This window comes from Anopheles moucheti, chromosome 2 (genome assembly GCF_943734755.1).
Source record: "Anopheles moucheti chromosome 2, idAnoMoucSN_F20_07, whole genome shotgun sequence".
NCBI classification, from domain to species: Eukaryota; Metazoa; Arthropoda; class Insecta; order Diptera; family Culicidae; genus Anopheles; species Anopheles moucheti.
The window spans coordinates 52234079-52253058 of record NC_069140.1 but is presented as its reverse complement, the minus strand read 5'-3'; the positions used below and the strand labels follow the sequence as shown (position 1 = coordinate 52253058).

The following is an 18980-nucleotide window of genomic DNA, read 5'->3' as shown; positions in this document are numbered from 1 at the left end:
ACAGGAAATAATGAATAGATTCAACATAAAGGAACTGTTTTTTGTTGTTGTTTTTACGCGATAAGCTGAAAGGTGAAACAAATAGTAGTTGGAGCTTGTGCAGTTGTATTAGGTATTTAAATAAGTCTCCTGCTTTAGGTCTCCAAAGAAGATTTTTTTCGTAACTGATACACAACAAGCCAGCAATATCAATTGCATACATTCGACAGCTGTTAATAATAGTACATTATTTTACAATTTTTATTAACAAGAAAATAATAATTTTGAAGTGCTTCTTCAGGTATACTTTGCTACCAAGATAAATACCACTGACAGCTATTATTTGCTTTTGGAAAACTTAGGGTGTAATAATTTAATCAACGCAAAAGCAAACCATTTACCTGTAGAAAGTCAAGCCTTTCATATGGTGGGATCAAAATGGTGTTTTATATTACGAATCGCTGCCGTGTGGTCAATCCATGAGAAGGTTATTAAACATAGCCAATTAGTTTACAGTTAGAATTTTTTTATCATGTTTATCATGACAATGCTCGACCACAAGTAAATTCTGTCATCAAAAGCTTGTTTGTCTTCTCAAATTCGAATAGTTTCATTTTGTAAACATATTTTTTTCCCATAATTTTGATTCATAGATTACCAGAAAGTTTGGAAAGAGTTGCAGTTTCCGATGGACGACTTTCTGTGCAAATTTTTCAATTTTCAATTTAACAATTAAACAATTTTTCACTAAAATTTTGTAAACAAAATACCCGAAAATTTATTTATACACTCAATTCCATTTATGCTTTGCTCTGTATAAGGTACTTTCCTTTAAGTGAAGTGAACAAAAGAAATATGCTGTGTAAGGTTTTTTTTATTTAAAACCTTTAAAACCTTTAAAATCTTAGCAAAACTGCTTTATATTAAATTGTCATGAATATATGCAATACGAAGTTTAAACACATTAAAACCGTATCCATTGAGTTAAACTGATGTGTGATGATGTTAAACTGATAAATGTGTTTAAATGTGCTAATGTATGTTTTATTATAGTAGATTTTTTCTAACGATTCAATAAATAGTGTCGTCCACAAACAATTATGACAGTGCGATAAAACGTGTGGATCCAGAGATTTCCACATTTTCTTGTACCATTTAGCGTTACCAAAACAAAACGTTATCGTTTTGTTAACCCGTTTCATTCTTAATCGGCAACTAACCAGCAGAGCAGCAGCACATGTTTCGGACGCTTTTCCAACTGGGTACCGACTGTGGTTCTGGGTACTGGGTGGGTACCGACTGTGGAGTGGTCATGAGATAAAAAAAATGTCCAGTCTGTACGTGACAAAAGCGGACAATGGTATGTAAACAACAAAAAACGGTGAGTTTAAACCCCAAAATGCAAAAAACTCACCCACCGGTACCGCGTCATGCCCTTCTCTGCTGTGCCGTTGGAAGAAAGGTAGAAAAATCAATAGCATACGCCGGGACATGGGTTGCCGTGGGCATGGTCCGTCCCGCAGCTGGAAAAGCTACCGTGGAAAACAAAACCAAAAAAACAAACACACAATTTTCCCTCGAACCCCCCATCACGCGTTCCATTTTGTTAGCAGTGGGAGGATGTTGCTGTGAATGAGCTTTTCACGTGGTGGCGTATTGGGTTTTTTTTTCTTGCTTCTGCCTTTGTTTCCAGGGCACCAACAACAGTGCACAAAGAGTGCAGTTTGTGCAATGCACTTGATTATTTATTAAACACCTATCAATAATCAATCAGTCGAGCCAATGCTCGTATAGGTGATGTTCTCGGGTGAAGAAAATAATGGAGGACACGGTGGGAGGGAAGATAAGCGTTTTGGTGAACAAAACGTTAGGTGAGAAGGCAATAGAATCTAGGTTCTGTGGTATGAATATCTGTCGGTGTAAATAAGCTTGGCAGAAAAACTGAGTAAAAGCGAGATTTAAAAGTTTGTTTTAGTGAGTTAGTTGTGAAATTAGTGTCAGATCTTTACCTGTACCCTCCAGGAAACGAACTTTTCTACCTATTTCACCGACTGATAATCCATGCAATTAATTCCGTAAGAAATCATTCGCACAAAAAAAAACACCCTGCTCGACGGCTTGTGCACGTAAGCGGGTGAGTTGAAACATTGTTGGTGAACAGAAACAAAAAATGTGCAGGTGTCGTTCATTGGCATCGCACCACACAAATGCATCACGTAATCGGTATGCAACCAAGTGCATAGTTTGTGCATTGATTCGATTATCCCGGCCGGGCCGGTGTGGGAGTATCGGAGAAATATCCTTTGGTGGACCCGGTCGGCTGTTGTAGCGGGAATCGGTACCGAAAGGTCAAAAACACAAAACGGCTAATAATGGACCAATTTCAACACCCGCCACCAATATGTTGCGGCAAGTGGTTTCCATTTCTGTGAATGTGATTATTATGCAGCAAGTAGGTTCTTATCGCTGCCCAAAGTGGTAGTCACTTTTTTCGCATTTTATTGTTACCACTCATGAACGTTTGCACTATTTTGTTGTTTTATTTTTCCATCATAATTGCTGGGAAATATTACTCGATCAATTGAAATTCTGGATATGGTTTTTTAAATCGGTAATCCGATTACAACAGATGTACACAACGTACAGATGAGCTACAGTCAGAAGGTCAAACCCAAAGAAAAGTCAATTTAAGATTACGTGGCAATAAAATCATAAATCTCAAAACAAAGATGTGTTTATGAAGTTTTCTTTACAGTCCTGTAATATGTAATATATTCTACGGTACGCAGTGCAATTCCGTTGAACCAGTGTAAACCAGAAACTTAAGATTACTAAAAAAAGATACTTTAAACTAATACAAGAAAAGTCGGATATTGAAATTCACGTGAAATGACCGTCGACCCATAAAACCAACAAATGAAGATTTAAAAATAAATGGTTTCGCGATGTTTCATATATTGTTAAGTCTTGGATTTAAAAGAAAATATAACACACAGTTCGATAATTTACAACATCCTCTTAAAGCTTGTTAATATATCGGCTAGCTCCACCACCACATCGAGAAACAATTAAATTCAAAACGAAAACATAGTTGATTTGGGTCTTGCTTTTATCAACAAATTAAGTAAATTATGTCACTCATGTCTGAAATGAATGCAATGTCGAGTATTAAACATACAATCGTGTAAGAGTAAACAGTAATACAGTGCAATAATGAGCAATTGCAAAATACAAATTTATTTAAATGAAAACAACAATGCAAGGTTTGCAAAGAGACATAAAAAACAGCGAAAATGATTTAAACAAATGACAAAAAGAAACGAACAAAATAAGCATTCGAACAACCTTAATTAGCTGTACATGTTATTGTTTTTAATTATTATCTTTTGTTTTCTGTTCCTCCTCCTGGCCAACATATTTGCACTACTGCTTTGGGCAACGAAAAATGCAAATTCTTTCAAATTGCCACCATAATAAATAATTGTGATTTAAAAAATAGTCGACCAACTTATCTGCGCATTGATAGGTGCTCACGTCTCTTCCCCAGCTGGTACTGTCCGCGCAAAGGAGGAGGCTGCTGTAACGGCGACATGCCACCACAGTTCACTTGTTATGCACGCTTTTACAGTCTCGCTTTAGTCCGCTTGCAACGATCGAGAATTAACTAGCGGACGGAACCGCAAAGGCCTGCGGGGGCCATACAGGGAGGGCATTAAGCTACACACACACATATGCACACGCAGTCCCAACATTGGGTTTTCGCATTGCCCCTGCCTGTAGGGTTTTTTTTTGTTGCTGCCGTTTTGCTGCAATCGTACGAATGTATTGTGCGTATGTATGCATTTGCTTGTTTTCTGTCGTACTACCCCAACAAAAACGCGCAAATTGAGCATGTTGAGAGCACCCTCTCGTCAATTAAAACCGTCACCCTCCTGTGTTTCGATTTGCACTGCGTGCTACGGTTGGCAGTGTGTGCGTTCCCTTTTTTTTGGGGGGGGCTTCCCAAACACATTCGACGTGCCATTGTAACGCACCGTGTAAAGTCGTGTAATCGCGCTGTGCCCTTTCGCACTACGGGCCATGATGTTTGGTGCGATCGTCTAATCGCTTGCTAGCGACCGCTTCTCTCGACGGGTCCTGTGGCGCAATGGATAACGCGTCTGACTACGGATCAGAAGATTCCAGGTTCGACTCCTGGCAGGATCGGATCGTGATAGAGCTTTTTTCCTCTGATCTCATTTTGCCCTGTCTTGGATATGATCTCGATCGGAAACAGGAGTCGGGTCCCGCGCTATTATACACAGTAATGAAGGGTAGTAGAATAACGCTAACGACCTTATTCAATTGTGTCTACCTCGCCTTCGCACTCAGCGGATCAACAACAACAATAACGGTAGGTAAGTGTCGAGTGCCCCTTCCTGCCTCATAATTTTGCAGTCCACGGATTCACCTCGCCCTAGGCACTAACATGCGCGCCCCAGGGTTGGTGTATTTTTTGCATCTGCTGTAAAGTCTTGTAAACTAACTACTTCATTGTTTAGTAGTAAGAGATTGCTGCCACCTCAAGTGTAGCGAGAAAGAGAGAGAGAGAGAGAGAGAAGATTACAATTAGCAACGAAAGAGAGGGAAACAAAATTAGTGATAGAAGCGCAGAAATTCAGCTCTGCACGGGGATCGGCTCGGCGCTGTATACGCTTACGTCAATCCGTAACCACCACCGAAACGTCCCCGCCACCCACAGTAATCTTTCATATGCATCATCGTCACCGGTCGGTCGCGCCACATAACCTGAAAAAGCTTCATATTATTTGACATTGATCTACATATGCGAATGCCGCCTCGCGAACCATTTGTTGCTGTATTTAACCATCGACACCATCGCACACGTATACACGTACGGCAAACCTGCAGGGGTAGTTCTTTCGGGACATTACTGTGTGTTGTTTGTTGTTTTTGAGTGCGAGTGTGTGTGCGTTTTTTTTTTGCTTACTCCGCCATACAGGCAACACGGACGCTCAATGGTTGCTTTGTTGGGTTGATGTTTAAATGGTGACGTTACGCGGGGTTTACCCCTTGTTTGCGTAGCGATTCTAGCGTGTTGACGCACATTTTGGACTGTTGGTGCTGTTCGATCGGTTGATCGGTTGATCTAATGCTCAATCCAGTTTCTGTTCACTTTCAACGCATGCTTGCGGTCCGAAACGCGTATCATTTTCTCTCCGTTGACCCGTTTTTCCTGACGCGCACACAGCTCTGCAGCGAATATGTGGTGGTGAGCTGTCCTGTACCTTTAATCGTTCCGAGGATACGGTACAAGGAAGCGATGGAATTTTATAGTGCAATGGGTCCGGAAATGAAAATGCGGAGTTCTGTTTTTTTTTTCTTCTGCTCACTTTCACATGAAGGTTGCTCTTTCTGGTGCTGGGGTTTCTAGCATTGTTCCGAACGGTCCTTTGTCACGCCAGTGGATTCATAAAGGGTGCCAAAGGGCATTGAAGTTGGAAGTCTAATGATAAGGTCGTCCTCGCTAAGAGCAACCCCCGATGACGGTAGCGAACTTCCACGGATAAAGTCAATCCTTCGAAGGACATTCCCAAGCATGGATGCAAAGGTAAAAACAAAGGAAATGGTGCGTTAGAGTAATTAGTTTTACGTTACCGAATTATAAAAATCTATTATAAAGGAGCAATTGATTTGTTGCGATAAATAAAGTAGACTCCCGTGTTTGAACATGACCACAGTGAACTAAACCCTAGAACGATTAATCCACTTATGATGGCGTGTGGCGTTCGCGTTTGTCTTGTTGACACACTCCTCTTGTGCGCTACCTGGGAAGAAAGAAAAAACCCACTTTAAACACAGGCCAACAGACTGACCGTGAGATCGATGAGCTGGGTTTTGTGAGAAACCGTTTGTCCGTCACCGGTGAGAAGTGAGCGTGACGTGCGCATCTTCTTCATCCCTGCCGCCGTCATACATTAGTCACACGACGTTCAGCAAAAGGGAAAGAACGTTCGTTCCGAGGGGAAAACATCACACTATGCCATGATCGTTCTCGTCGTCGATCGATGAATCACGCCGCGTATTCTGCCGTCCGTTTGCGCTCCTTCCGAATGTCGTACCCGTACGACCCGGGTCAATCAGACCGGGGACTGGTATTTACGAACCAACCCTTGGTTGACGAACGATATGGTTGTTTGGTTGAGTCACGCGAGTTGAACAGGATCTTTTAGGTTAACCTCGGGGACGGGCTAATACGCTTTAGCGTGCAATGTTCTGCTATCCGCTACAAACGGAAAGAGTGCGAAATATTGGGGAAAAACGATCCCTATTCATCTTTTTATTACGTACGAAAGTACAACAATGAGCCCTTATGTGCAAGGACCCGTAGGAAAATGCAACCGTGTGTCAAATGCATTCGGAATCGTATCGTATTGCATCCCAATAATTGTGAAAGGAAAAAAACGCTCGTTATGGAAACGTGAATGTTTCGTTGACGAAGACTCTAGTTGTGTATGCCGGAGTCATTGTTTTCTGCAAAGTTTTGTATTAATCTGAAAAGTGAACAAGTTAAGCAGATTAATGGCTTAAGGAAAATTAGCACGATTCATGTGGTGTTTCCAATTACTCGTAGACGAGATTGTATCGTGAGCTATAAAGTAAATTAATTAAATCATTCAATTGCAAGACCACAACATGATATGAAAAACTGTTCATAAAGTGAACACACGAAGGCTTCTAATGCGAATAAATTGTTTCAGTTATTCAGTTATTCAAGAAACCTTAAAGCGGCCTAAAATTACTTCAACATACTCCTAACATCAGCATTCAAATATTAAAGAAATCCCTTTAAAAGGACTTCTTTTTTCGCACCCGTATGTAAATATTTTGTGGTGTTTAAAAAACACGACATTCCTATCGTAAACGTACCTTCGCTTCTCAGTGCCCCATTCTACGCTCCGGTTCGATTCAACGAGAACTTTGCTGGCATCATACAGTAGCAGCACCAGGGCCTAGGTATCGAACGCAACGCCGCCAAAAAGAGCCAAAGTTTGTTGGATACGCGCCGCGTACGATGTACGTGCCTGTTACCACACGCGAGGATTTTTTTTGGGGTGTGTGTTTTTATGCTTCGTGTATCTCCACACTCTTGCCGCATAGTACGCCGCTTTCGGTGTGTGTCTCAGTTGCCACCGTGAAAGGGGTCTTACACATATGTTGTTGGTGCACATCGATTTGTGTTGCGTGTTGATGGAAGCAAAAGCGGATCGAACGGTGCTGAGAAATAATGCATATCCTAAAGAATCCTACCATTTCCGGACCGAAGCGGTCCTTGCCGGATCGGAAAGAGATGTGCACCAATTTCCTCCGATTGTGAGGAAGCAGATTTAATCCCTGCGTATGGCGGTGTACGTTCGATTTCGTAGTAGGAAAAAAGTGGTCCAAGAAACAGTAAAAAAAAATCCCCAACAGACACTGAGAGCACCCACTACGATTCGTGAGCATGAGAGTGTGAGACGGGTGCGGAGGTGAGATACTTTTTCATCACCAATCGGGTGCTCATTGCTGTCATATAATTTGCGAAGCTTCTTCTTCGTGTTGTGCTACATTTTCTCTTTCACACCGTCACGTTTGGTTCAAGGTGGGTGCAGGGAAAGGAAAGTGACCGAAGAAGCATATCCTGGTTGCCATCGATACGTATACTCGAGGGGTAGCTCCGTATCCGATTTTCGTGTATTTGATTGCTAGCCAAGAATGGCGCACAACGATGTGTTCTGTAATAAAAAAGGAAGTACACTCACACACACCCACAATCACACATACTTATCGAGTTTTTTTTTTGCTTTCCGAAGACTTTACCCCAAAGGAAGCGATTTACCCTTTCGGTGTGTTAATGTTGGTAAAAAAAAATAAGAGTGTGCCGTATTGTTATTTGACTAATTGCGAAGGAAGGAAATCAACTGAGAAAATGTCATTTCGTCTTTTCGTATTAATTTCTTATAAACGAAACGATACGGAAACAGAAGAACATTAGTCGTGCACTGACACATCATAAAGCGGTGCGAATGGCAACAGGCAGAAGAAGGGCTGCTAATGAGTCGCATTCGTCTCACTTAAAGCCGACTCGGCTTTAACGCCAACTGCCAACTGCTGTCCGAGTGTGTGGTGATAACAAATAATTAACATATGCTCCCGCGGTAGCACGCACTATCATACACATGCACATCTCGGACGTGCTTGGTGCGTGATAAAACGGGTTCAAACGAGGAGCAACAAAAAAAAAACCTCCCCTTCTTGCTCACTAATCGTTCGTGAGTGATGTGAAGAATGAGAGAGAGAGAGCGAGAAAGACCCTTCATGAAAGAATTCCGCCCGTAAAATGAAGTATTCAGCAAGAAGGGTAGGTGATGTTGCGGTGCGTACGGGCGCGCTTACCCTGAACCTCCTTCCTTCTTCGCATCGCCCCTCTCCCCCCTCTCCACCAAACCCTCCGTGGGTCCTTGAGTTTGTGATTTGTTTGCTGGTTTTCCTTGTGCTTCTACGTGTCGTTATTTCTCCGTTCGCTTTTCGGGTGCTGCGTTTTCGACCTGATCGACCAGCTGTTTCGCCCTCTTCTGCCCTGCGGCTCACACGGGTTGCAGTAGGAAACGGCGAAGCATACGAATAATGATTGAACTTTGCTCAACAGAAGCCCAACAAACACGGCTACGCGACGTATCGGTGCTGGGAATAAGTGTAGAACCCAGAACCAGATCGAAAGTACAACGTATGTACTGAATTACAACCGAATACAAATAAACACCGCCTAGCACACCTAAAGGCAGGACGGACCGTTCGTGCTTGTGGTGGAAATTCGCATTGCATTTGTCGTGCTCGTGCTCGCGCACGCACGCACGCGAACAGCAAACGACAACAAGCGGGTGTGTGGGATCTATGAAGCTGTCAAAACAAGTGTCACAAACGTGGTGGTTTTCCATCGGGTGAAGTAGGCCTTGCTATTTCTTCGCACTGGCTAGTCCCCAACGGGCACAAGATTCTTCTTTCTTGTTGTGTGTGTGCGGAGAAATGTGATGCGTGCAGTTTATAATAAATCCCCGCTCCACATTTCACTCTCTATTCCCCCTCTCGTTCTCTTGTTGCTTTCCTCAATGTTAACTACAACCCAACAAACAAGGTGCGTACGCAGCTTAATTTCCGTGTACGAGTGCAATGGAGCAAAAAAAAATTCTCACTCAGTGAGCAACTCACCGGGTCTCTTCCCCGTCCCCAGCGGGAAGAGTGAGCCCGTCATGAATTTATCATCTCATACGTGGTTCACACACCGTGCACATCATCTTCACCGGTTCGAGCCAATCGACCAACAGACCTTCAAATTACGGTTCGTTCGCGGTAGGTTAGGTAGCGTTTTCCTTGAGTTTTAAATATTGCTGTTGTTTGCCTGCTGTTGCCTTTACGATCTCGTGTAGAAATCGGTTAGCCAATGCACTCTCCACGTACTCACTGCGTGCGATTTTTACCTTGCGGAGCTTGACGAGTGAGGGCGTTTTGGTGGGGGATGGGGCGATTGTCTTGGCGATTTTTTGTTGCATTTTTTTGTTTTTGAATATTTTCTTCCTTCAGTTTGCTCGCTTTGTTTATCGAGCATTGGATGAGAGAAGGAAATTGAAACCAACATACGCTACCCTAGTGTGCGCGAGTTCCTTGAAGCGTTATTGAAACAGTATGGAAAAAGGGCAAACGATCGTCCCATGTTAAAGAGCGTAATTTTGAAGCAACAAAAGAGGGATGAAAAACACAATTCCGTCAATCGTGCGCCCGTATCGCTGATTATTGTGGCCGATGAGAGTGAACCATCGTGAGCTCACACTGCGTGAGCTGCTCGTACGAGACGCTTTTGTGTGCATGAGAAAAGGTGAGAGACGAACGATATCGGGTTTTTTTACATAATAAAGAAACAAAAGAAGCGGCCGTCTCTCGTGGTGCGTACTTACCTCCCCTCCGCGGCAACAAACCTACCCTGGCCGCTTCGAACATACCCTTCCCTAGTGGTGGGGAACCGTTTTAACCACTCCGGCACAGCTGATTCCGAAAATGCGCTTCTTCGCCCGTAGTGTTCATACACGCGTGTACGTACACAACCGCACACAATCACCTATAGCGTATACGGTGCCGTGAGTGCCCGGGTTGTGTTTTTACACGGTTACACTGTAAACGATGTAGAATGACGGAACACGGATTGGGTCACTCACCGACTCACGGTCGCCTCGAATGTCGTCGTTTCTCTCTGGCGTGCGGCTGGAGCGCGCTGTGAGACGGCCGTGTGCGCTCGTTGGGTTCGCCACACAACCGAGCACGGACTGCCTGCGTGCTGTTCGTTCGACGGGTGCGTTCCCGGTCGCTCGGGGACACTCGAATCATTTTCGTTCCGGCGTTCGAGCGTGCAGCAACACGGCGGGCATGTAAACGTGCGCGTTTGATACAGGCCCCTTTATAAGAAAAGCCAGTGGAAGGTGTTGATGTGTGTGATAAACCTCAGGAAGGGACACATTCGTGTTGATCAATTAATTATCCTTCGTTTAGTGAGACTACAAACACAAATTAAAAAATAAACAAAAGGATACGTGCTCGGCTGGAATTGAGGAATATATTTAACGAAAAAATATTTATGTTACAACTTGCCAACCCGGAATAGCAGTTGGTGGAGAAATGCAAAGTCAAGACGACAGGAAGCTAAAGTGTGAAAACAAAAAGGTGTACATTTGATCGCAGTATCAAATCAAACCACAGCACAGTGCAATAACAGTGAGAATAAAAACAGAAAGTGGTACTCTGCAATCGGAAGTCGCGTGTCAATTTACCACTTTGTTGTTGCTCTCTCTCCCGTTTTGGGGAAATACTTTCGGTTTTTTTTCTGTGTTGTTGCTTCCTAATATTGTACACACGTGCAACGGTGTCGGTTCTCCCGTTTGGATGCGATTCGTCGGCGCTTTCGAACATCAGCGGATATACACGTCGCGCGATAATCACATTTGTGAAGCGCCCTATCTCTCGCTAACGTCAAAGGAGGCCGTGTAGAGTGATTTTCCTCGTGAGAAAATTGTTTGGTGCGTTTGTTACTTGGCATTAGGCACTACTGGAGCCCCGGGGTACCCTTAGACCATTCCACCGCTTCAAGTGTGCGGGAGGGGTTTGTAAACGAGTGCATGCGTCGTCTGTGTGTGTGTGTGTGTGGAGTGACTCGTTAAACTACTCCTTCCTAACGGCCTACCTAACGGGGCAAGGTCGACGGCGGCATTGATCGAGTAAGACAAACGGGTTTCGAAACACACCAACCCCGTCCATTTGGTCCGACCCGTCTGTCCATCGCGCGATTCTGTGTGCGTGTGTCTAATACGTTGGCCAAAGTGTTCCGAACTAGTGCAACTTGCTCCCCCAAATTGTGTTGTTGTGCCAACAGGAAAGAAAGCATTACCACCAGCCTCCAAAAAAAAAAAACCAACGGCCCGTTTGTGTGTAACGCCGCGTACCGCCGTCACTCTGGTAGTAACGAGTATGTGTGTGCGTTACAGAAATTGAAAAGTGAATGAATTTGGAGCGTGAACTAGAAACGGAAAACGCGTAAATAGTAGACGCGTGTATCTGAGAAAGTGTCTAGTTAAAGTGTGGTAAGCAAGGAATATACTGCAGTCACCTTCAATTGCACATAGTTGACAATTCGTCCTCGTTTTATCTGTGCATCCAACTTGCTCTTAAAGCGGAAACCCCCTGAGCAATTATAAATCGGTAACAAGCGATTAGTGAACAAAGCTCGTGGTGTGTGCGATCATCCTTCGCAAAAAAGAGCTTTCGTATCGTGTGATCTGTGCGTGTGTGAGAGTGTGTGTGTTGGGGAGAGCTTTCGCAGCTTCAGCCCAATATCACCATCATTGCCATGACCCTGCCAACCAACAGTACGTCCACCGTGGCCGAGGACGATTCGGACATGTTTGGTCCGCCCCATTCGTCGCCACCGATCCGCCGCAATCGCCCAAAAGTGCCGATGATCTCGCCACAGCTGAAGCAGCGTGAAGTGCGCAAACGGATCCTGCAGCTGTGCGTACACAAGCTGGAACGCATCAAGGACTCGGAGCGCAACCTGCGCCGATCGGTGTGCATCAACAACACGTACTCGCGCCTCACCGATGACATACGGCGTGAAAAACAGCACAAGCTCCTGATGCTCTCCAATCTCGCCAAGTAAGTATCGTTACCAGCTCCGTTTGTTACCTACTTCAATGCAAGTGTGACGTTTAATTGTCCAGTGCGATCGATTGCGTGCGTGAGAACGTGATTGGGAAGTGAAACATGCGTGCGGATGAGTGGAGGGAATCACTTGCACGCGCGTCGTGCGATGTGTGTAAATTTGTGCCGACGACAAGTTGAACAGAGCGCGAGTGGTGAAGCGGTGGCTGTGGATGAGATGCATAACGGGTTTTTATCTCACCGTGTCTGCGAGTGAACAATCCTTCGCGAGAGAAAACGAAACGCCTCGAAAGAGAACGCACATTTATGCTCTGGATGTCGGTGCCGTGAGGTCCATTAGAAGTAGAAGCAGTAGGAAAAAAATTATATATTGTTTATTACCACCGCAACAGTAAGGTTCGATGGAGTTAGTAGGAAGTCGGAGACGGTGCTGAAGATGCTGTAGAGCGGAAAGACTTTACACCCCTCCTCACAAAACATGTGTGTGACCGGAAATCAAGCGTTGTGAAGCGTGTGCACGCGGCGGTGACTTTTAACGTTCGCGTTCTTCACAAACACGCGGGTGTTTGATGTTGCGGCTATTGTTTCATCATCAAACTGTAATTCGATTGATTTCTTCCGTATTATGTGCCGCTCAACGCGCTCGCACTCTCTCTCTCTTTCATCCCCCAACTGATGAGGGAAAATGATCTGGTAGGGCACTAAAAATAGCAAAAACCGAAAATAACAATACGACAAGTTGCAGAGGCCGCCAGGTCTCTCGGGGTATGGCTGAGGATGGGGCATCAGTTCTGGGGCCACCGTTTGATATGCTGGATGGAAGAGAAGGGGAAAAGGCGGCAAATGGAAGTGAAGTATATGTGGGTTTTGCAAGGAAGGTTGCTAAAATTCACTAGATGGCTAATTTTAGACAGTTTTTCCTGCTCTCGCAAGAGAAGAAGCACGCGAGAGATGCGATAATTTCCATATCGAACCGTACCTTCCAATATAGTTGCAAAACAGATGCTAAGTACCGGTTAGTGACGTGTAGTGAACGGTGACGTTATTTTGACGTTAGACGTTAGACGTTTTGGAAAGAAGCAAAAAAAAAACGTTATCTAAAACAGGACCGAAAGTCACGCACACCAGGTGCCTACTAAACACCAATACCATTAGAAGTAAATGGTAGTAGTGTTGCAGTTGATGTACTAACATAAGTTTACCATAAATAAGCATCACTATCGCACAACAGAAACAAAAGTTTGAGAATATCCCAAACCAGCACGCTCACCAAACTCAGCAACGCACACGTTGATTCACGCTTCTCTTATTCAATTAATGCTCTGTATGTACGCACACCGTAGCGTTGATTGTCACTCTGTTAATCTTCTCGTTTGCCGTTTTCGTACATTTTCATAGTAGGCGTCTGTCATTCATGTGACGTCACGAATGACATTAGCGTAAAACGTCACACTGGTTTCGCAGAAATCGATCGAGGCTCGTATGTTCTATTCTGGGAAACGACGACGGAGTACGGCAAATCAATCGAGTATCTGTTATTCCTGTTTACTGGCTAGCGATACTACGCGTTGTTGAGTGCTGTTTGTTATGACACAACGTTGATTTTTTGTTAGTAACAAATTAATTTACATGTTGTTTCGTTTTGCGTTTCTTCTTTTTTTTCGTCCAGATCTAACGATAGTTCCCGTAAGCAGCTCGATGAGGACGATGTATCGTCGGAGGATTGCATTAACAACAATATTACCAATGCCAACAACAACAACCATCACCATCACCTTCACCATCATCACCACCATCACTTGCACCATCACGGCAGCAGTAGTTGCAGCGACGAGCTCGGCGAGTTTGTGCACAACAATGAAAACATGAACAACAACTGTCAGCTGCAGCATAATCATAATCTATCCTCGCAACACCACCACAACCACCTCAACCACCACCAACACCTGCAGGCCCTGCACCAGCGGCTGTCTCAGTCCCACCACCATCTGCATCAAGCGGCCAACGCACATCAGCCAACGAATAACAGCCCCAGTGCGGACGCATGCCACGGTACTAATGCTACTTCCAACTGCATCGCCAGCAACAGCTCCACCCTGTCGGACTGTACCACAACCACGTCCATCTCGTCAGACGCAGACCGACCGGTGAGCCAAAGAAAGTCGTCCTCCGTCGAGACGGATCTGGAGACGCTCGATCGGGAATTGTGCGCGCTGGACGCGGCAATGCCGCTGGTCGATCCGGAGATAACACAGGGTGCGGAACAGCTCGAACAGGCGATGGTGTCACGCAAGCGCAAGTTTGCCTCGATCGATGACGACGACAGTGACCGGTTGGTGCGGGAAGCCCTGTCGCAGATCTACTTCCCCAGTGCCGGGCGTCTCCTCACGGGAATAGACGATTGTCCGCCGGCGACGGAAAACGGCAGTGGGGTTGAGCGGTCCGTCAATGGTGACGATGGACCCCACGATGGCGAATGTATCATCTCATCCAAGCGACCAAAGATCGGTGATCTGCTGGAACATCACCAGAGCCAGCAGCAACAGCAGCAGCAGCAGTTGCATTCCTTCTCGCATCCCTTCCTGCACCCGTTCCATCCACTGCCGGATCTGGCCGGGTTCGACTATCAGGTGCACCATCACCATCAAAAGGAATTCGAGGTGATCATGGATGCGTTACGGCTCGGCGTTAGCAATGGCGGTGCAATGGCGGCAGCGGCCGTCGTAGCAGCCACTTCCGCGGCAGGTGCAGCTGCTGCAGCAGCGGCAGCAGCCGCGGCCGCCGCAGCCGCCACCGGTAACGCAACTGGTACGGCGATGGGTTGCGGCGTTACGGGCAGTGCGGCTGGAAATGGCGCAGTGGTGACGGCCAACAACGTTACCGGGACGAGCGCTTCCTGCAACGGTGCAGTTGGGGGCGGTGGTGTCGATTCCTGCGGCCAGGCGGCCATGCTGATGGGTACGGACGGTGGTGCCAGCGTGTTCCACAATCTCGTCGTTACGTCGCTGGAAACTTGAAAGTAGGCCGCCGACCCAACGGTACGCTCGGTGCGTCTGTGCGAATGGTTGCTGTAGCAGTAGTGGTGGTAATAGTAATAGTAGTAGCGTATAGTACAAGCAGTAACGGTGTCGTGCAGTGTGTGCGTGTGCATGTGTGCGCTTCCCATCTTCCATAACGTTAACGTAACTCTTAATTTATTTGCCCTAAAACTGCGCATAACGTTCCCGTAGACAGGCGGAGTAGATGGGGAAGAAGTGCCTCACATTGGAAGGGAAATTGATTTCACTTTTGGTTTCGCGTTTTCCCCACTGCATGGTATGCAATGATAACGCACGCACGCACACATACACACCCACAAGTACACATGCACACCGAATCCGCTTACTGGATGAGATATTTCCTCATTTGGTGCGTTCCAAAACAGTAGAAAACCGAGGGTGTCAAAGTACAGGTTGACAATTTTCCAACGGCACGGAGACACACGCTAATCAGTTGCCTAGAAGAAGGAACGAAACCGTCGTGCGTCACATTAGACAATTTTATTTTAGTTCAAGCTTAGTTCAAGCCGAATACAAGCGGTGTTAAACAATGCGGTTCGGTTTTTGTGTTAGGGAAAAATTATTTCAATTGCAAAACAAACCACCAAAATCATACAAAAACCGAACGCTGCATTATGGGAGACACTCGTGTTTTGTGGACACAACATAGGGGGTTTAGGTTAATTTTATCGTAATTAGTTATCTTATTCATGTTTTATTAATATTATTCTTATTATTTGCAAAACTATCAGGTCCACTCCTCATTGGGGCACTTTCCTCATCATTTCTCTTCGCTCCCTCCCCCCTATCTCTCCCATCGAGCGAGAAATTAACTTCCCTGAGGAAAAAGAAGGGGTGAAAGGAAAACAAATGGTGAAGTAGAAACTGCTCGGATGGTCACCGAAAAGTGCATTTCGTCACACGCGCGCAGGATTGATTTGACTGAATTATTGTGCCGCCCTTTATTTTTTTTTTGCAAGTGAATGCTTGTCGCAATAGTGTCGGGAAACGGTGTAATATATATTTAACGCGCAGTGTCTTTATCCAACACGCACAAAACCGCAATAGAAATGTAATGCAACTATTCAAAGTGCAACACAACAAGAAACACACTCGAGCCAAAGCAGCAAATCTTACACCAAGAAACAAACAAAAAATCGCGAAAAGAAAGGAGAAAAGTGCTGTGCGAGGGATTTTAGTTTTAACTTCATCACTTTCGTACCCTTGATTACCTGCCAATCAAATGTGTTTGTGACACTGTGCTGGTGCGTGGCATTGTCCTCATTCTATCTAGATCTACCAGCACAGAGAGTGGTTAGCGTTGTGCGAGTTGTGTAGTATCTGCATCTTTTTGCTTTCTTTCAAACCTTCACCGGTGAAAATCACGCACAAAGGTGCAGGTAATGGAATTCGTTTCCGGTAAGTTTAGCTTCCCGAACTCGGACGGTGTCGAGACACTATGGCCCACTCTTCGGCCCGATGGTGCTCTTCGGTAGGGGAGGTTTTGTATGTGTATTTTTTTTTTTTTTGGTGGTTCGTTTTGAGACCGTCTAACGGTCATCACGCAACACACAACGGTGCTGCCTGCTACCCAGCTAGATTGTGGCTAGCCTCCGTCGCAGGTGCGTCATGCGAGCGAGCCAACCAAGCCAGCACATCAAAACCTCCCTCGGCAACGTGCAAGACAAAGTGAGACATGAAATAAGTGAAAGTGGCAAAAGGCACAACCAGGCAGGCCCACCACACCACCACAACGAACCGAGCGGTTAGGGCAGGAAGAGGAGAAAAGAAAAGAAATAGAAGAGAAGCGAAAAAAAAATGCCAGATTTAAATCGCGCGCACCCATCGTTTCGCGCGCTACGATGTTTACGACCGTGGTGGCACAGTGGGAAGTTGTACGTGTTGGTGTGTGAGCACCCAACCCCCCCAGTAGCATTTCTTTTTGGGATATTTTTTTACTCTGTTTAGACACTACAGACCTATTCCGACTAGTGCACGGTTCGATTTTGATGATGGTGGTGGCTCCATCTAGCGGGAAACCGAGCAGATAAACGCCTATGCCTACTTTGATACTTACCTGTCACTTGCTTTTGCACGCTTTAATCGTTTGTGTCATACTGTTGGTGGTTAAGCACGTTGTTTCTTGTGTGTATTGAATGCTGTTTCTTGCCCAACATTTCATGACATTTCTTTAACATAATAGTAAAATCGGTAGCTGCCTTCAAACTTTGGTCCAAGCGGGCGTAGTCTGGTCACCAAGACTGACAGGGGTGTTGAAGTGAAGTGATTTAATGTTACATTCTTTTTCTTCTACAATTTTTTAATTCGTGCCTCTATTATTACTACTAGTGTACTACTCCTAGTCCTTTTCTAGTTTTTTTTTGCAACCTCTTTTAGCAACCTCTTCCCACACGCAAGTTGCACGTGTTGCATGAATGCGTTTGTTGTTTTCCCCTGCACCACACAACAAGTTTCGGAACTTTTTACCACCTCAAATTATCAGCGGGAGCAACACACTTTCCGCTGCCGGGAGTGGAAAACAAATTCCAAACTACACACTACTACTTCTTCCTGGCCCCTTCTCTTTCTTCCATGTTGAAGGGTCTACCATTTCCCCACTCCGATAGGGGCTACTCCAGAATGGCGGAAAGACGTAACCGCGCGAAGAGAAGATAATGTACCGTTTTGTGCATTTGGCGTCTCCGCAGTGTGTGGCTGACGCGGAATCTTGTTGTTGTTTGGTGTGCAATTCGTAACGTTTCGAATGTTTCCCTCACCTCTTGCCTCATTTTTTGTCTTCCCTCTTTTCACCGTCGTCTGTGCTGCTAGTCCCTGTTGGGTTTGAAAGTTTTCTCATTCGTTTTTCCTTTTCCATTTTGTTGCTTTTCTTTTTAGTGGCAGTTTCCCTGCCCGTTATTTTCTCCGGTCCGTTCGACAAACCGACGAACGGTGGTAGAGCTTTTGAATGTTTCGATTGATTTTGGATATTGTTGTTACCCCGTCGCCCTTTTCTGGGGTTTCTGTTTTTCCCCCTTTCGCTTTTCTTTTTACGTCGTTATCGTGCGGTGTGGGACGAGCTGTTGAAATAGCCTAACCTCCCCACCGCATGAAGCAGCAACTAGTATTTCTTTATGTGTGTGTTTGTCTGTTGTCTCTATATACGAAACATAAGAGATTGTTTCATGTTTCTTGAAATGTTTCGTTGCGTTTTGTGCTTTTTAATGTTATGTTTCCCCCTTTTTAAACTTTTTTTTTATGACACGGATTTAAATCATTCGGTTTTTTTTCCTCAAATATCGATTAACATTGTTGTGGCCAAAAAAAAAGGAAGATCTAACAGATGTGCGGTAACAAAGGGAGAGGAATGGGTAAGAAAAAGGCAAATGGGTCTCGTCATTCTGTCAACTTAGGGCAAGAGAGTTAAAAAAACTGAAACCAAAACAATTACAAAACCAATTGGAGTACGCAATGTGCGACGAACCGCAAGCAAAGTTTAATCAAAACCAAGATGTACAGCGTTACAATACCAAACTCGAAGCGGAAAAGTTGGTGAGTGTTGGTAGTGTGCATGTGAGAACAAACCGAAAACACTTGTGCCGATAAAGAATTTTTCGACTAAGCAATTTTAAGCGTTGCCGTAGAACAGTCGTGTAAAAAAAAAACAAAGCAAAATCTTTACGAACATATAACAAAGATGTTTAAAGTTAAACTACCAATTGG

The 18980-nt window shown here is 44.9% G+C and overlaps 1 protein-coding gene and 1 non-coding gene across 2 annotated transcripts; both read left to right on the top strand.

Moving 5' to 3' along the window:
* The first annotated feature begins 4112 nt into the window (after window positions 1-4112).
* Window positions 4113-4185, top strand: Trnar-acg (transfer RNA arginine (anticodon ACG)). The gene has a single exon. It is a non-coding gene; the product is annotated as a tRNA-Arg (tRNA).
* A 7726-nt stretch (window positions 4186-11911) lies between these two features.
* Window positions 11912-15303, top strand: LOC128296860 (centrosomal and chromosomal factor). The gene is made up of 2 exons (XM_053032369.1): window positions 11912-12216; window positions 13892-15303. Exons 1-2 carry the CDS (start codon window positions 11912-11914, stop codon window positions 15237-15239), a joined length of 1653 nt encoding a protein of 550 aa, XP_052888329.1. The 3' UTR covers window positions 15240-15303.
* Window positions 15304-18980: the final 3677 nt, after the last annotated feature.

What these genes read in the sequence shown, in the direction of transcription:
- LOC128296860 (XM_053032369.1), top strand. Translation starts at nt 11,912, where the DNA reads ATGACCCTGCCAACCAACAGTACGTCCACCGTGGCCGAGGACGATTCG. An exon ending in ATGCTCTCCAATCTCGCCAA is followed by an intron (nt 12,217 to 13,891) that starts GTAAGTATCGTT and finishes TTTTTCGTCCAG; the next exon opens with ATCTAACGATAGTTCCCGTA.